We start from the raw sequence: 15,499 nt of genomic DNA, 5'->3' as shown, positions 1-15,499 counted from the left end.
GTCGGACTCGCACAGACGCTTCAGAATTAGTGACATATGTAAGCGTTTTTGTAACCAGGAAGGCGCGTTCGTTTCAGTTCTCTGTAATTTAATTTCAAAATATGGCATCATGTTAATGACGTTTTTATCTCATAATGATAATAATAATATTTTTTCATGTAAAATGCAGACATTACACGTACATACTGCAAAAAGGACCTAATTAAGTTATGTAAAAAATACATATATAATGTTACAAAAATACCTATATTGTCTCGAATCTGATGAATCGGACGTACATCCCCTACCCAACAAGCTCCCCTTCATGCCATACACCAGATATATTATGAGACTTATAAATTCATAAAGAAAAATGTTTCACGTTCGGTATTATCACAACCAGTAAGACTATGTAGAAAGAGACTGCATGTAACCTCCATAATAATCAATACATGGACAGTAAAATCGGTGATATAGTCATGACTTATTTTATCAACTTAAGTCATTTCCGTGAAAAAAAATCCGTGCTACCTTCTGCTCGAAGCTGTTGGAATATTATCTTAGTGAATATCATAAATTCACGATTTCGTCAACCCTTTGTCGACGATATGTTTCATTGCAGAGGAAAACAAATCTAAACATCTCAGTTATTTTTCTTATAGTAAAACTAACATCAATATCATAATTCAAAGTCAAGACATTTATTTATGTAAATAGGAGTGAGTTCCCTTCTGGAATGTCCATTAATCAGTAGTAGACTTGCCATAGCTAGTATATCATCCCTCGCAATGTATCGGGCAACAGTTTTTGGCGGGAAAGGAATTTATTTTGCTCTGAATGTATTTTAAGAATGAAAATAAAATAAAAAAATAAACCAGTTATAAAGTTGGTACCTAATTTCTTTGACACTAAGAAATACCACAATTAAGATTGCATTTTAATATATCTTTTCCCTTCGTACTGCATCCGAACAATAGTGAAATACCAAAGTACTGACCCTCTATTCTTCCTCCCTGAATTATTCGTTGTATTCGCTATCCTTCTGTATTATCTAGACGATTCAACTATTGAACCAGTCTGCCAAACAAGTGATAAAGATGTGCATTGATTAGATTGCCTTACAAGCGTCAGCTGTAGGGAATTTCCCTTTAGCTCAGCGATAGAGCATCGGGCTGGAGAGCCAAGGGTCGCGGGTTCGAGCGCTGGCGACGGCACTATCTTTATCACTATTCCTCATCCTACTACACAAGTAAAAGATTATACATTCTAAATCTGTTATGAGTGTGAAATAAAGATGGATCTGGGGGTGAGAAGAAATGTAGGCGACAGACAAATCCTTAACTAGTCAAACAGTTGAGCCAACTAGTGAGTTTTCTAGAAAATAATATTTATTAAAGAAGGATTTCTGATGATATAACTCCGAGATACTACGAAACATCTACAATATACGAGTTGAAAACCCCGTATATCCCACAGTTTATAAGCATATTTAAAAATGGCTTCATGCTAAATGCATGAATACATCCCCAAGGTGTGTCTGTTAAGTGTTAGTGTATTTTCGTAGTGTTCATTCACCATATCTTTTGATACTCTTTAATTGAATTCATCTGTATATTAAGTGTATTTTCCGTCATTGCTTAAATAGAATATTGCCTAAATTATTGTGTTGATCAGTTAACTCAGTTGGTATGTCATTGAAAAAAATAATTGGAATGCTATCATGTGTAAGGTACAATCATAACACAGATGGGCTAGTCCATCGACATCGACCGAACTCGGGCTAGGTTTTACGTAGGTCAAAACCAATGTTGAAAACAAATATTTCAAATAGAAAAAAAACCGGAAATATTCCTGCATATTGACACGCATCTTGCAGATTCATGAATAACAAACAACCATATGATAAAATATATTTAATTTAATAGTCTCAATATTTGTACAAAACTTTAAGTTTACATAGCCATTTATTGCGTTCAATGTATAAATAAACAGTAAATTAATATAAAACAAGATAGATATCAACAGCAGCAGAAAAAAAAGTCAGACTGGCTTATTATTAGCCAAACCGGAACTAATGTGTGATTTTTACAAGATAAATCGGTATATTTCATCAACACGTAAACCTCAAAATTTGTCAATAAAGAGGTTACGCTTGATGGTAAACCGTAAGATTATCAAGATACTGATCTATCTAAAGACATTCCAGTGTTACGTTTGGCAGCAAATTATAATAAAATCGCCTCTGATACAACTGAAAGTGAAATTGGTGGATCTGACTATAAGTCTATATCAGGTCTGAAATACTTTAAAGTATTAGCAGCAATTCCTTTTAAGCCAATCTTAAATATGTGCCTTACATTGACTTCAGTCGGAAAATGACGAAACGTGAAAGACTTAGGCACGTCACTGCTGACGGTATCAAAGTATTTATTCCACGAAAGGACGTAAAAGGGTATGAATCGCCAGCCCGACCACGTGGGGGTTTCTCCTAGTACTCCGGTTTCCTCTACACATTAAAACTCCCCGCACGCTACCACTCCTCGCTAATAAGAGTTAATTATGTAAGTTGCTGTATTAACTCGTGTCATTATTGTTGAAAAAATGAGATAAAACTTAATTATTATCTTTATCAGTTTGTATTACCACCGTAGGCACTATAATATTGCAATATATATGTACCTGTATATTTAAAAAAAAATGTAAATTTTTAATTTAAACAAACGAGACATAGTTTTCAAACATTTAGCTAAGATAGTATGAATACTGTGTCAATAAAAACAAATACAGTGTACCAGGGACAGTATATACGTCCCTGAGTGTACCAATATATTATACACTACTGGCACACAGCCAGACAAAATAAAATGTATTTCATTTGTCGATCATTCGGCTAGAACGGATTTGATATGCTATACGTATAGAAAGAACACATGTTACATAAAGACAAGTTGCATAAAAAAATGAGTTATGAGCAAGAGATTCATATAAAAAACGTAAACATACGTATATAATAACACAACTGATATACAACAAAATAAACCTAACGTATAGACACGCACCAATGCCTCCGTGTGTATTAAAGCTGAATATCAATACCAACAAATAAACAAATGCTGGCAGTGTCAATGTAAAAGATGTTTCAACGTTCCGTTTATGGGTAGATATATTTCAACGCCAACGCTCAGAAATTACCAAAGGAGCAAGTCAGGTTTGTGTGTTTTTCCTTGTCATGTAAATATAATTTAGCATTTCATATTTGTTCGTTAATATTTTCCATCGAAAGTTTCATTTTAGCGCCTTTGGTTTCCAGAGTAACGAGAGTTTACCAGAAAATCCACTGGTTTGACGTCATGAATTGTATATGTGAAAACAAAAACGTTAAATAATGTTTAACAAGTAGCTTATATATATAGATAATCAACGAAATAGTGGTTCAATGTTTTACTTAAGATCCTTTCCTACAAATGTTTCATATTTGTAGCCATAAACTGGATGATTGTTTACAGTGAGTAGAACACACTGTACAAATGAGACACAAATTAAATCGAGGATAATTTAGAGGATTTGCTTAAGGATAAACTTTGTTAAATGCTTTGTAATTAGTATAACATGTTGTATTAGTAAAATCAATGTTTAATGGCATAGCAACAGCCGCTTCATCATCGTCAATGTTGATCGACCCATATCATGTTCATACTGTTCCTAAATTTGTTTGTGTAAATGATCAAATAATATCCCCGTTTTATGTATCAATACGTTGGCCGTGAGTATTGAGCGTCACCATTAGAAGAACCACCGTACGACGATCTCCTCCCCTTGTAAATCCTGACTTCCGGTATATCCTTGGACGAATTCCAAGATGGAGGCGGTCCATACCTATCATCATGGTCACGAGAATTGGTCACGTAATGCACAGGTCGGTCGTTGTACCGGCTATTGCCATTTTTGCGCCTATATGTCGGGTCGTTTCTTTGTCGTCTTCTGGTTTCCTCATTTAACTTTTCATTTCGGTAAAGACAGTACCCCACTAATTCTACAATCAGCTGTATAATCTCAAATATACTGAGAATGGATAAACCGATCCAGAGTCCAATAGCTCCACCAACGTCTGAGGCAAACTGGGCATTCTGAAAAAAACCAACGACCAGATAAAATAACCTAATAAGCTAAAAACAACACAAAACGATACAAGATGGCTCGAAAGCAAGCCGCACGCACGCTTACACTGATAAGTCTCCTCTTATTCTGAGAGTCATCCTTTATTGAAATGACAGACAATGATCACATACTTAAAAGACAAACAGGTTGTTTCGCAATCAATGAGAAAACTTATGCAGAGTCAAAATACTGCTGAAAGGTATTGGACTCTTGCCAAATGGCAGTATCCTTAATTTCGACGATATTTTTAAGAGTTAAACAACACAGTTTTACGAACATATACTATGACTAAATGAAGTTTTGTTCAACTTAAAAAACAACACCTTAGTATTTTGCAAATGATTTTAGAATGTCTAACGAACAAAAGATGAAGATGTTATTTTAAAACAAGTTATAACAATGTTTTAACGCAATAGAGTGGACAGAAATTCAAAAACTAAACATCCATGTACAATATTATCAAGGAACTTTTGTCTCCATGTTGTTTATTTCACAGTTATCATTTTTTTTATTCTATTTTTCTTATGTAACCATTATTACTGATAAACTTCATATAGCAAATTCCACGGGGTGTCATTGAAAGTACAAATATACTTCTCCGGACTTTCATAGTCAACTTTGGAAACTTAGTTTTAAAAAGATATAAATTCACAGGAACTTAAACGAATTGTTTTAAAAGAGATTCAGAAATTTACATTTTGCACTTAGATATGAATGAGATTTGTCTTACGAATAACAATGTACATAGCATAGTGTTGTGCGGTATTGAAGTGTTTAAAATAAAGCGTTCCTCAATAAAATACAAGATTAATACGGATTACCTCTATGTCTGCCTCTTCTTTTAGAGATTGATAGTTCAACTGTTTGTAATATATTACGAGCTTTACAAAGTTCCTCCTGAAATTGAAAGTAAAAACGCCAGTATATAAATTATCTTCACAGTAATCAGCATCAGATAGTGAAATACAACAATGTATAACTTTTTATGGATGATAAGTTAATATGAATTGTTCGAAAGGATTTATTATTGAGAACAATTAATGTAGTTATCATAAATGATTGACGACAGATATTGGTGTGATCAAATCATAAGATGAAAAGAACTGCATCTGTAAAAGTGATATGCACAATTGTTTCAAATTAATAATTTTAAAGACTGGTTGATAACATTGGTTGTCTCAGTCAAAAAGCTCTATTTGTGAGACATTCCATTATGATTAACAAATACTTTTATGATTAACCAATACTTTTATGACTTACTGTTCTTGTGACTAATTGGTACCTTTTGTGACTAACTGGTACATTTGTGATTAACTGTACTTTGTGACTAACTGGTACTTTGTGACTAACTGTACTTTGTGACAAACTGTACTTTGTGACTAACTGGTACTTTGTGATTAACTGTACTTTGTGACTAACAGGTACATTTGTGATTAACTGTACTTTGTGACTAACAGGTACTTTGTGATTAACTGTACTTTGTGACTAACTGGTACTTTGTGACAAACTGTACTTTGTGACAAACTGTACTTTGTGATTAACAGGTACTTTGTGATTAACAGGTACTTTGTGATTAACTGGTACCTTTGTGCCTAACTGGTACCTTTGTGATTAACAGGTACGTTGTGACAAACTGTACTCGTGACTAACTGGTACCTTTGTGATTAACAGGTACTTTGTGACAAACTGTACTTTGTGACTAATTGGTACGTTTTGTATATATATGTTTACTGGGTAATTGTGTTTTGTACTTATGTCACTTACCGGAGGTTTTCGATAGTGTAGTTTCTAAGGATGTCACAATCGACTGGGGAATCCTCGCAAATCGCTTCTCGTATTAGAAACTGGAAAATCAACGTCAAAATGAAATTAAGATATATTATAGATACTAACAGCACTAAGAAACGCATATCCTTTCGACAAGACATCAGGCAAATTTGATAATGTCCAAGTAACACTCTTATATTATCTTATGTTATTATTAAAGCCGTATGGCACACTGTAATTCATAATTTGCATGCTATATATATATATATATATATATATATATATAACAAAAGTTTCAAGGTCCAGTCCAAGGTGTTAATCTTACATTTAGAATTCAAGTGTGAATACCGCATCGCTTGATCGCATTTTCACAACTTGCGTTATTAATGCTGCAATAAAATGTAAATCAAATCCTTTCCTTTCAACATACAGACTGTATTGACAAAGATAGCACATTGTCAAACAAAAGGACTGGGCGAAAGGCACAACCTATATAAGACCCCTACATACAAACAATACACAGGTGACAACACATGCATATTCACATTGTTTCAACTACTGTATACCGGAACATTTTTGCCCGGTCAAATATTCGCCCTTCACCGGTAGCCTCCATATTTTCCCAGTATTACGTTCGTTTTCATGTGCTATTACTATTTATTGCATGCCGAGTACTGAAAGTTGCCCTCGTGATAAATTCGCCCTCATTGCGAAGGTTGAAAAAGGCGAAATTAAACTTAGACGAAAATTTCCCTGTTTACAGTAGTATATGTTGCTACTCACGTTGTGTTTATTGCTATACAGTGTTACATTGCTTACGCTGGTATAATTACTCACATTTTGTATGCTATGATAAAGTGTTACTCACCTTACTTACACTACATATATATACTCACAGTGTTACATCATTAATACTATTATGTTGCGTGCGTTACTCACATTCTGTATGCTATGATAAAGTGTTACTCCCCTTACTTACACTACATATATATACTCACAGTGTTACATCATTAATACTATTATGTTGCGTGCGTTACTCACATTCTGTATGCTATGATAAAGTGTTACTCCCCTTACTTACACTACATATATATACTCACAGTGTTACATCATTAATACTATCATATTGCGTGCGTTACTCACATTCTATATATGCTATGATAAAGTGTCACTCACCTTGCTTACACTACATGTGCATACTCACAGTGTTACATCAACAATACTATTATCATATTATGCTATTATTTAGCGTTACTCATATTATGTATACAATACAGTGCTATATTTTTTAATACTTCTATACAGGCTGTATACATCAATGTCCATTATTGTTTTCTTGTCAAAATTTGATAAATTGCAAATAACTTTGTATAAATAAATGTTTTGTTGTTATAACCAGAATAAATATCTTGATCTTTCCTGAAAAAAACACACCAACTTTTTGTTTCATAGACGTACCGAATATTTATTTGTTGGCCACTCCCTTGAAGATATTTCTAAATCATAATCGTCTTCACTAAAACGAAAACAAAGACTGTTAACGAATAACTATACAGATGACCACATCATTAACGGATAAAACGGATTTGTCAGAAAGAAAGGACAAAATGGAGATCTGCTCTTGTGAGCAGGTATTGATTCTTACCTCATTAGTTTGTGTGAGAAAATGACGTCGTTTTCTCAAACAATAATGCCGTAACAGTCAATACCTGCTCACAAGAGTAGATAACTCTGCAATACGAAAAGACGGAATACCTTGTGTGACGTCCAAAATAACATAACATGTACTAAATTAAGGAGGGCTCGGGTATAACTCCCTTATAGTTTTGGGAAGATTTAAGCTCAATTTACTACCAGACGACTCTATATTAATATAGTTTCCTTGGATACAGGCCATTATAACATATACATGTATATATGAATATGTAGAATGTATATAACGATTTTTGCATTAAAAGACAAGAGGATTTTACGTCACGAATTCAACAACATCATATTTGATCCCTTATTTAAATACCGGCTATGGCATGTGACCTCAAAATATATGGATGGCATTTTCCTTCTATTTACCTATCAAATTATTGCAACAATATCTGTTTCACTGATGTAAGTGATTATAATAGCGTTTACGAATATTATATCGTGACCGCAAGTAATGACACAATTTAAGTAATGACCAAAAGTAGGGACTGGATAGGTAAGTGGTATACAGAAGTAACCACACCAAGTGACCACTAGTACTAGAGGTGACCATAATGGTCACCGTCCATACGTACAGACATGGATCGGTCAGTGATATACAGCATGTGACCACACCAAGTGACCACTAGAACTAGTAGTGACCACAATGGTCATCGTTCATACGTACAGACATGGATCGGTCAGTGATATACAGCATGTAACCACAAAGAGGGACCACTAGAACAGTAGTGACCACAATGGTCACCGTTCATACGTACACACATGGATCAGTACAGGTACACGTGATCTTTTTGTTGATAATGTCATATGTGACTCTGTAAACACATTCATAATCTGAAAAAGTAAAACAATTTTTTACCACCATACAATTTTCAAAAAACATTGTAAACACAATTTAAAACACACATAGAATACAAGAATAACGGAACAAAATGAATCAGGGTATCTATTTTAACGGTAAATGAAAGGGATACAAAAGGAGGAAGGTATAGGTAAAGAGTCACTAATTGTAGCATTTAAGTTTTACATTAGGACTTTTCAAGACCCTCCGTGTAAATCTTTCATTTGTTTACATTTTGCACTTTTTTTTTCGATGTTGTGTTCGACTTCTGGTTCTGTTGACACTATTTATTTTTCCCCACTTTTCACTTTTGACTCTTACCTTGCCTACTGGTACAGATCCTCTTGGAGCTTCCCTGGAACAGGTCGGCGTCGTAGTCGTCATAGCAACCACATTGCTTTACGATCTGGGTCGGTCTACACAGGTACACACAGGACTGGCAAAACAAAAACCCTGTCAGTAGCACATCACTTCTATGGTATCTATTTAGTCTGGCATATACTTGCTTTCTTATGGGGATCATCATCTGTTAGACGGTCTCTAGCAATACTGCCGAGAACAATCCCAGTTGGGAGCCAGACTTAGAGATCTGCATGTTCTAGTCTGCCAACACTAAATAAAAGGAGTGAAGATATAGTGAAAGTAAACTTAACGTTGATTTTATTCGGGTTACACGGGTGTTGTTGTCTTATTCGGGGTAAGGGGGTGGGGTTGAATTATTCGGGGTACAGGGAGTTGTCTTATTCGATGTACAGGGGTGGGGTGTCTTATTCGGGATACAGGGGTGGGGTTGTTTTATTCGGGGTACAGGGGGATTGTCTTATTCGGGGTACTGGGGTGGGGTTGTTTTATTCGGAGTACAGGGGTGGGGATTATCTTATTCGGGGTACAGGGGTGGGGTTTTCTTATTCGGGGTACAGGGGGATTGTCTTATTTGGGGTACTGGGGTGCGGTTGTCTTGTTCGGGGTACAGGGTTGGGGATTATCTTATTCGGGGTACATGGTTGGGGTTGTCTTATTCGGGGTACAGGGGTGGGGATTATCTAATCGGGGTACAGGGTTGGGGTTGTCTTATTCTGGGTACAGGGGGATTGTCTTATTCTGGGTACAGGGGGATTGTCTTATTCGAGGTACAGGGGGATTGTCTTGATCGAGGTACTGGGGTGGGGTTGTCTTATTCGGGGTACAGGGGGATTGTCTTATTCGGGGTACAGTGGGATTTTCTTATTCGGGGTACAGGGTGGTTGTTGTCTTATTCGGGGTACAGGGGTGCGGTTATCCTTTTCGGGGTACAGGGAATTGTCTTATTCAGGGTACTGGGGTTGGGTTGTCTTAATCGGAGTACAGTGGGATTGTCTTATTTGGGGTACAGGGGCGGGGTCGTCTTATTCGGGATACATGGGCTTGTCCTATTCAGGGTACTTGGTAGGGGTTGTCTTATTCGGGGTACAAGGGGATTGTCTTTTTCGGGGTTCTGGGGTCGAGTTGTCTTATTCGGAGTACAGGGGTTGTCTTATTCGGGGTACTTGGGTGGGGTTGGCTTATTCGGGGTACTTGGGTGGGGTTGGCTTATTCGGGGTACAGGGATGGGTGTTATCTTATTCGGTGTACAGTGGCTGGGATTGTCTTATTAGGGGTACAGGAGTTGGGTTGTCTTATTAGGGGTACAGGAGTTGGGTTGTCTTATTCGGGGTACAGGGGGATTGTCTTGTTCGGGGTACAGGGGGATTGTCTTATTCGGGGTTCAGGGTGGTTGTTGTCCTATTCGGGGCACAGGGGTGGGGGTTGTCTTATTCGGGTACGGNNNGGGGGGGGGGGGGGGGGGGCGTTGTCTTGTTCGGGGTACAGGTGTTGGGGTTGTCTTATTCGGGAACATTGTTTGGGTTGTCTTATTCGGGATACAGTAGTGGGGTTGTCTTATTCGGGGTGGGGGCTGTCTTATTCGGGTTACAGAGGTGGGGTTGTCTTATTCGGAGTACAGGAGTGGGGTTGTCATATTCTGGGAAAAGGGGTGAGGTTGTCTTATTCGGGCTACAGGGGGATTGTCTTATTTGGGGTACAGAGATGGGGTTGTCACATTCGGGGTACAGAGGTGAGGTTGTTTTATTCGGGGTACAGGGGTGGGGGTCGTCTTATTCGGGGTACAGGAAAATTGTCTTATTTGGGGTACAGAGATGGGGTTGTCACATTCGGGGTACAGAGGTGAGGTTGTTTTATTCGGGGTACAGGGGTGGGGGTCGTCTTATTCGGGGTACAGGGAGATTGTCTTATTCGGGGTACAGGGGTGGGGTGTCTTATTCGGGATACAGGGGTGGGGTGTCTTATTTGGGGTACAGGGGAGGGGGTGGTCTTATTCGGGGTACAGGGGGATTGTCTTATTCGGGGTACGGGGGTGGGGTGTCTTATTGGGGGTACAGGGAGATGGTCTTTTTCGGGGTACAGGGGTGGGGTGTCTTATTGGGGGTACAGGGGTGGGGTGTCTTATTGGGGGTACAGGGAGATGGTCTTTTTCGGGGTACAGGGGTGGGGGTCTTCTTATTCGGGGTACAGTATGGTTGTTGGCGTATTCGGAGTACAGGGGGGTGTCTTATTCTGGGTACAGGGGGATTGTCTTATTCGGGGTATAGTGTTGGGGTTGTCTTATTCGGGAGACAGGGGTTGGGGTTGTCTTATTGGGGATACAGGGGTGGGGTGTCTTATTCGGGTTATAGGGGTGGGGTTGTCTCATTCGGGGTACAGGGTGGGGTTGTCTTATTTGGGGTACAGGGGATTGTCTTATTTGGGGTACAGGGGAGGGGGTTGTCTTATTCGGGGTACAGAGGTGGGGTTATCTTATTCGGGGTACAGGGGGATTGTCCTATTCGGAGTACAGGGGTGGGGGTTGTCTTATTCGGGGTACAGGGGTTGGGTTGTCTTATCCGGGGTACAGGGGAGGGGGTTGTCTTATTCGGGGTACAGGGGTTGGGTTGTCTTATCCGGGGTACAGGGGAGGGGGTTGTCTTATTCGGGGTACAGGGGTTGGGTTGTCTTATCCGGGGTACAGGGGAGGGGGTTGTCTTATTCGGGGTACAGGGGTGTTGTTGTCTTATTCGGGTACAGGGGTGGGGTTGTCTTATTCGGGGTTGGGTGGGGTGTCTTATTCGGGATACAGGGGGATTGTCCTATTCGGAGTACAGGGGTGTGGGTTGTCTTATTCGGGGTACATGGGTTGAGTTGTCTTATTCGGTTAAAATGGGGATTGTCTTATTCGGAGTACAGGGCTGGGGGTTGTCTTATTCGGGTCATAGGGTTGGGGTTGTCTCATTCGGGGTACAGGGTGGAGGTTGTCTTATTTGTGGTACAGGGGGATTGTCTTATTCGGGGTACAGTATGGTTGTTGGCGTATTCGGGGTACAGGGGTGGGGTTATATTATTAGGGGTACATGGAATTGTCTTATTCGGGTAAAAGGGGGATTGTCTTATTCGGGGGACAGGGTGGGGGTTGTCTTATTTGGGGTACAGGGGATTGTCTTATTTGGGGTACAGGGGAGGGGGTTGTCTTATTCGGGGTACAGAGGTGGGGTTATCTTATTCGGGGTACAGGGGGATTGTCCTATTCGGAGTACAGGGGGGGGGTTATCTTATTCGGATTACATTGGAGTTGCCTTATTCGGGGTATAGGGTTGGGGTTGTCTTATTCGGGGTACAGGGGAGGGGCATGTCTTATTCGGGGTACAGGGGTGTTGTTGTCTCATTCGGGGACAGGTTTGAGGTTGTCTTATTCGGGGTAAGGGGTGGGGGTTGTCTTATTCGGGATACAGGGGTGGGGTTATCTTATTCGGGGTACAGGGGGATTGTCCTATTCGGAGTACAGGGGTGGGGTTATCTTATTCGGATTACATTGTGATTGTCTTATTCGGGGTATAGGGTTGGGGTTGTCTTATTCGGAGGACAGGGCTGGGGGTTGTCTTATTCGGGTTATAGGGGTGGAGTTGTCTCATTCGGGGTACAGGGTGGGGGTTGTTTTATTTGGGGTACAGGGGAGGGGGTTGTCTTATTCGGGGTACAGAGGTGGGGTTATCTTATTCGGGGTACAGGGGGATTGTCCTATTCGGCGTACAGGGGTGGGGTTATCTTATTCGGATTACATTGGAGTTGTCTTATTCGGGGTATAGGGTTGGGGTTGTCTTATTCGGGGTACAGGGGAGGGGCATGTCTTATTCGGGGTACAGGGGTGTTGTTGTCTTATTCGGGTACAGGGGTGGGGTTGTCTTATTCGGGGTTGGGTGGGGTGTCTTATTCGGGATACAGGGGGATTGTCCTATTCGGAGTACAGGGGTGGGGGTTGTCTTATTCGGGGTACAGGGGGATTGTCCTATTCGGCGTACAGGGGTGGGGTTATCTTATTCGGATTACATTGGAGTTGCCTTATTCGGGGTATAGGGTTGGGGTTGTCTTATTCGGAGTACAGGGCTGGGGGTTGTCTTATTCGGGTCATAGGGTTGGGGTTGTCTCATTCGGGGTACAGGGTGGGGGTTGTTTTATTTGGGGTACAGGGGAGGGGGTTGTCTTATTCGGGGTACAGAGGTTGGGTTGTCTTATCCGGGGTACAGGGGAGGGGGTTGTCTTATTCGGGGTACAGAGGTGGGGTTATCTTATTCGGGGTACAGGGGGATTGTCCTATTCGGAGTACAGGGGTGTGGGTTGTCTTATTCGGGGTACATGGGTGGAGTTGTCTTATTCGGTTAAAATGGGGATTGTCTTATTCGGGGTACAGGGCTGGGGGTTGTCTTATTCGGGTTATAGGGGTGGGGTTGTCTCATTCGGGGTACAGGGTGGGGGTTGTCTTATTTGGGGTACAGGGGAGGGGGTTGTCTTATTCGGGGTACAGGGGGAGGCATGTCTTATTCGGGGTACAGGGGTGTTGTTGTCTCATTCGGGTACAGGTTTGAGGTTGTCTTATTCGGGGTAAGGGGCGGGGGTTGTCTTATTCGGGGTACAGGGTTGGAGTTGTCTTATTCGGGGTAAAAGGGGGATTGTCTTATTCGGGGTTCAGGGCTAGGGATTGTCTTATTCGGGTTATAGGGGTGGGGTTGTCTCATTCGGGGTACAGGGTGGAGGTTGTCTTATTTGGGGTACAGGGGGATTGTCTTATTCGAGGTACAGTGGGATTGTCATATTCGGGGTACAGGATGGTTGTTGGCGTATTCGGGGTACAGGGGAGGGGGTTGTCTTATGCAGGGTACAGGGGAGGGGTTGTCTCATTCGGAGTACAGGGCTGGGGGTTGTCTTATTCGGGGTACAGGGGTGTTATTGTCTCATTCGGGTACAGGTTTGGGGTTGTCTTATTCGGGGTAAGGGATGGGGTTGTCTTATTCGGGGTACAGGGGGGTTGTCCTATTCGGAGTACAGGGGTGGGGGTTGTCATATTCGGGGTACAGGGCTGGGGGTTGTCTTATTCGGGTTATAGGGGTGGAGTTGTCTCATTCGGGGTACAGGGTGGGGGGTTGTCTTATTTGGTGTACAGGGCTGGGGGTTGTCTTATTCGGGTCATAGGGGTGGAGTTGTCTCATTCGGGGTACAGGGTGGGGGTTGTCTTATTTGGGGTACAGGGGAGGGGGTTGTCTTATTCGGGGTACAGGGCTGGGGGTTGTCTTATTCGGGTTATAGGGGTGGGGTTGTCTCATTCGAGGTACAGGGTGGAGGTTGTCTTATTTGTGGTACAGGGGGATTGTCTTATTCGGGGTACAGTATGGTTGTTGGCGTATTCGGGGTACAGGGGTGGGGTTATATTATTAGGGGTACATGGAATTGTCTTATTCGGGTAAAAGGGGGATTGTCTTATTCGGGGTACAGGGCTGGGGGTTGTCTTATTTGGGGTACAGGGCTGGGGGTTGTCTTATTCGGGTCATAGGGGTGGGGTTGTCTCATTCGGGGTACAGGGGGGAGGGTGTCTTATTTGGGGTACAGGGGGATTGTCTTATTCGAGGTACAGTGGGATTGTCATATTCGGGGTACAGGATGGTTGTTGGCGTATTCGGGGTACAGGGGTGGGGTTATATTATTAGGGGTACATGGAATTGTCTTATTCGGGGTACTGGGGTGGGGTTGTCTTATTCGGGGTACAGGGGGATTGTCTTATTCGGTATCAGGGCTGGGGGTTGTCTTATTCGGGTTATAGGGGTGGAGTTGTCTCATCCGGGTTACAGGGTGGGGGTTGTCTTATTTGGGGTACAGGTGATTGTCATATTCGGGGTACAGGGGGATTGTCTTATTCGGGGTACAGTATGGTTGTTGGCGTATTCGGGGTACAGGGGTGGGGTTATCTTATTCGGGGTACAGGGGGATTATCCTATTCGGAGTACAGGGGTGTGGGTTGTCTTATTCGGGGTACATGGGTGGGGTTGTCTTATTCGGTTAAAATGGGGATTGTCTTATTCGGGGGACAGGGCTGGGGGTTGTCTTATTCGGGTTATAGGGGTGGAGTGGTCTCATTCGGGGTACAGGGTGGGGGTTGTCTTATTTGGGGTACAGGTGATTGTCATATTCGGGGTACAGGGGGATTGTCTTATTCGGGGTACAGGATGGTTGTTGGCGTATTCGGGGTACAGGGGGGGGGGTTGTCTTATGCAGGGTACAGGGGAGGGGTTGTCTCATTCGGAGTACAGGGCTGGAGGTTGTCTTATTCGGATTACATTGGGGTTGTCTTATTCGGGGGATAGGGTTGGGGTTGTCTTATTCGGAGTACAGGGCTGGGGGTTGTCTTATTCGGATTACATTGGGATTGTCTTATTCGGGGGATAGGGTTGGGGTTGTCTTATTCGGAGTACAGGGCTGGAGGTTGTCTTATTCGGATTACATTGGGGTTGTCTTATTCGGGGTATAGGGTTGGGGTTGTCTTATTTGGAGTACAGGGCTGGGGGTTGTCTTATTCGGGTCATAGGGTTGGGGTTGTCTCATTCGGGGTACAGGGTGGGGGTTGTCTTATTTGGGGTACAGGGGAGGGGGTTGTCTTATTCGGGGTACAGAGGTTGGGTTGTCTTATCCGGGGTACAGGGGAGGGGGTTGTCTTAT

The 15,499-nt window shown here is 41.7% G+C and overlaps 1 protein-coding gene across 1 annotated transcript in view; it reads right to left on the bottom strand.

Moving 5' to 3' along the window:
- Positions 1-1,904: 1,904 nt before the first annotated feature.
- The window catches only part of LOC110457895 (amiloride-sensitive sodium channel subunit alpha-like), a 32,281-nt gene continuing 18,686 nt past the window's right edge, over positions 1,905-15,499 (bottom strand). Inside the window, exons 8-13 of the mRNA XM_021509349.1 lie at positions 8,768-8,882; positions 8,364-8,439; positions 7,363-7,420; positions 5,902-5,981; positions 4,959-5,034; positions 1,905-4,106 (exon numbers count right to left, since the gene is read on the bottom strand). Coding sequence (XP_021365024.1) covers positions 3,729-4,106; positions 4,959-5,034; positions 5,902-5,981; positions 7,363-7,420; positions 8,364-8,439; positions 8,768-8,882 — 783 coding nt within the window. The 3' untranslated portion in view covers positions 1,905-3,728. The remainder of the gene's footprint in view (positions 4,107-4,958; positions 5,035-5,901; positions 5,982-7,362; positions 7,421-8,363; positions 8,440-8,767; positions 8,883-15,499) is intronic.

Source organism: Mizuhopecten yessoensis, unplaced genomic scaffold, assembly GCF_002113885.1.
Source record: "Mizuhopecten yessoensis strain PY_sf001 unplaced genomic scaffold, ASM211388v2 scaffold9369, whole genome shotgun sequence".
Lineage (NCBI taxonomy): Eukaryota > Metazoa > Mollusca > Bivalvia > Pectinida > Pectinidae > Mizuhopecten > Mizuhopecten yessoensis.
The sequence above is the reverse complement of the archived record's forward strand: the minus strand, read 5'-3'. Positions and strand labels throughout refer to the sequence as shown.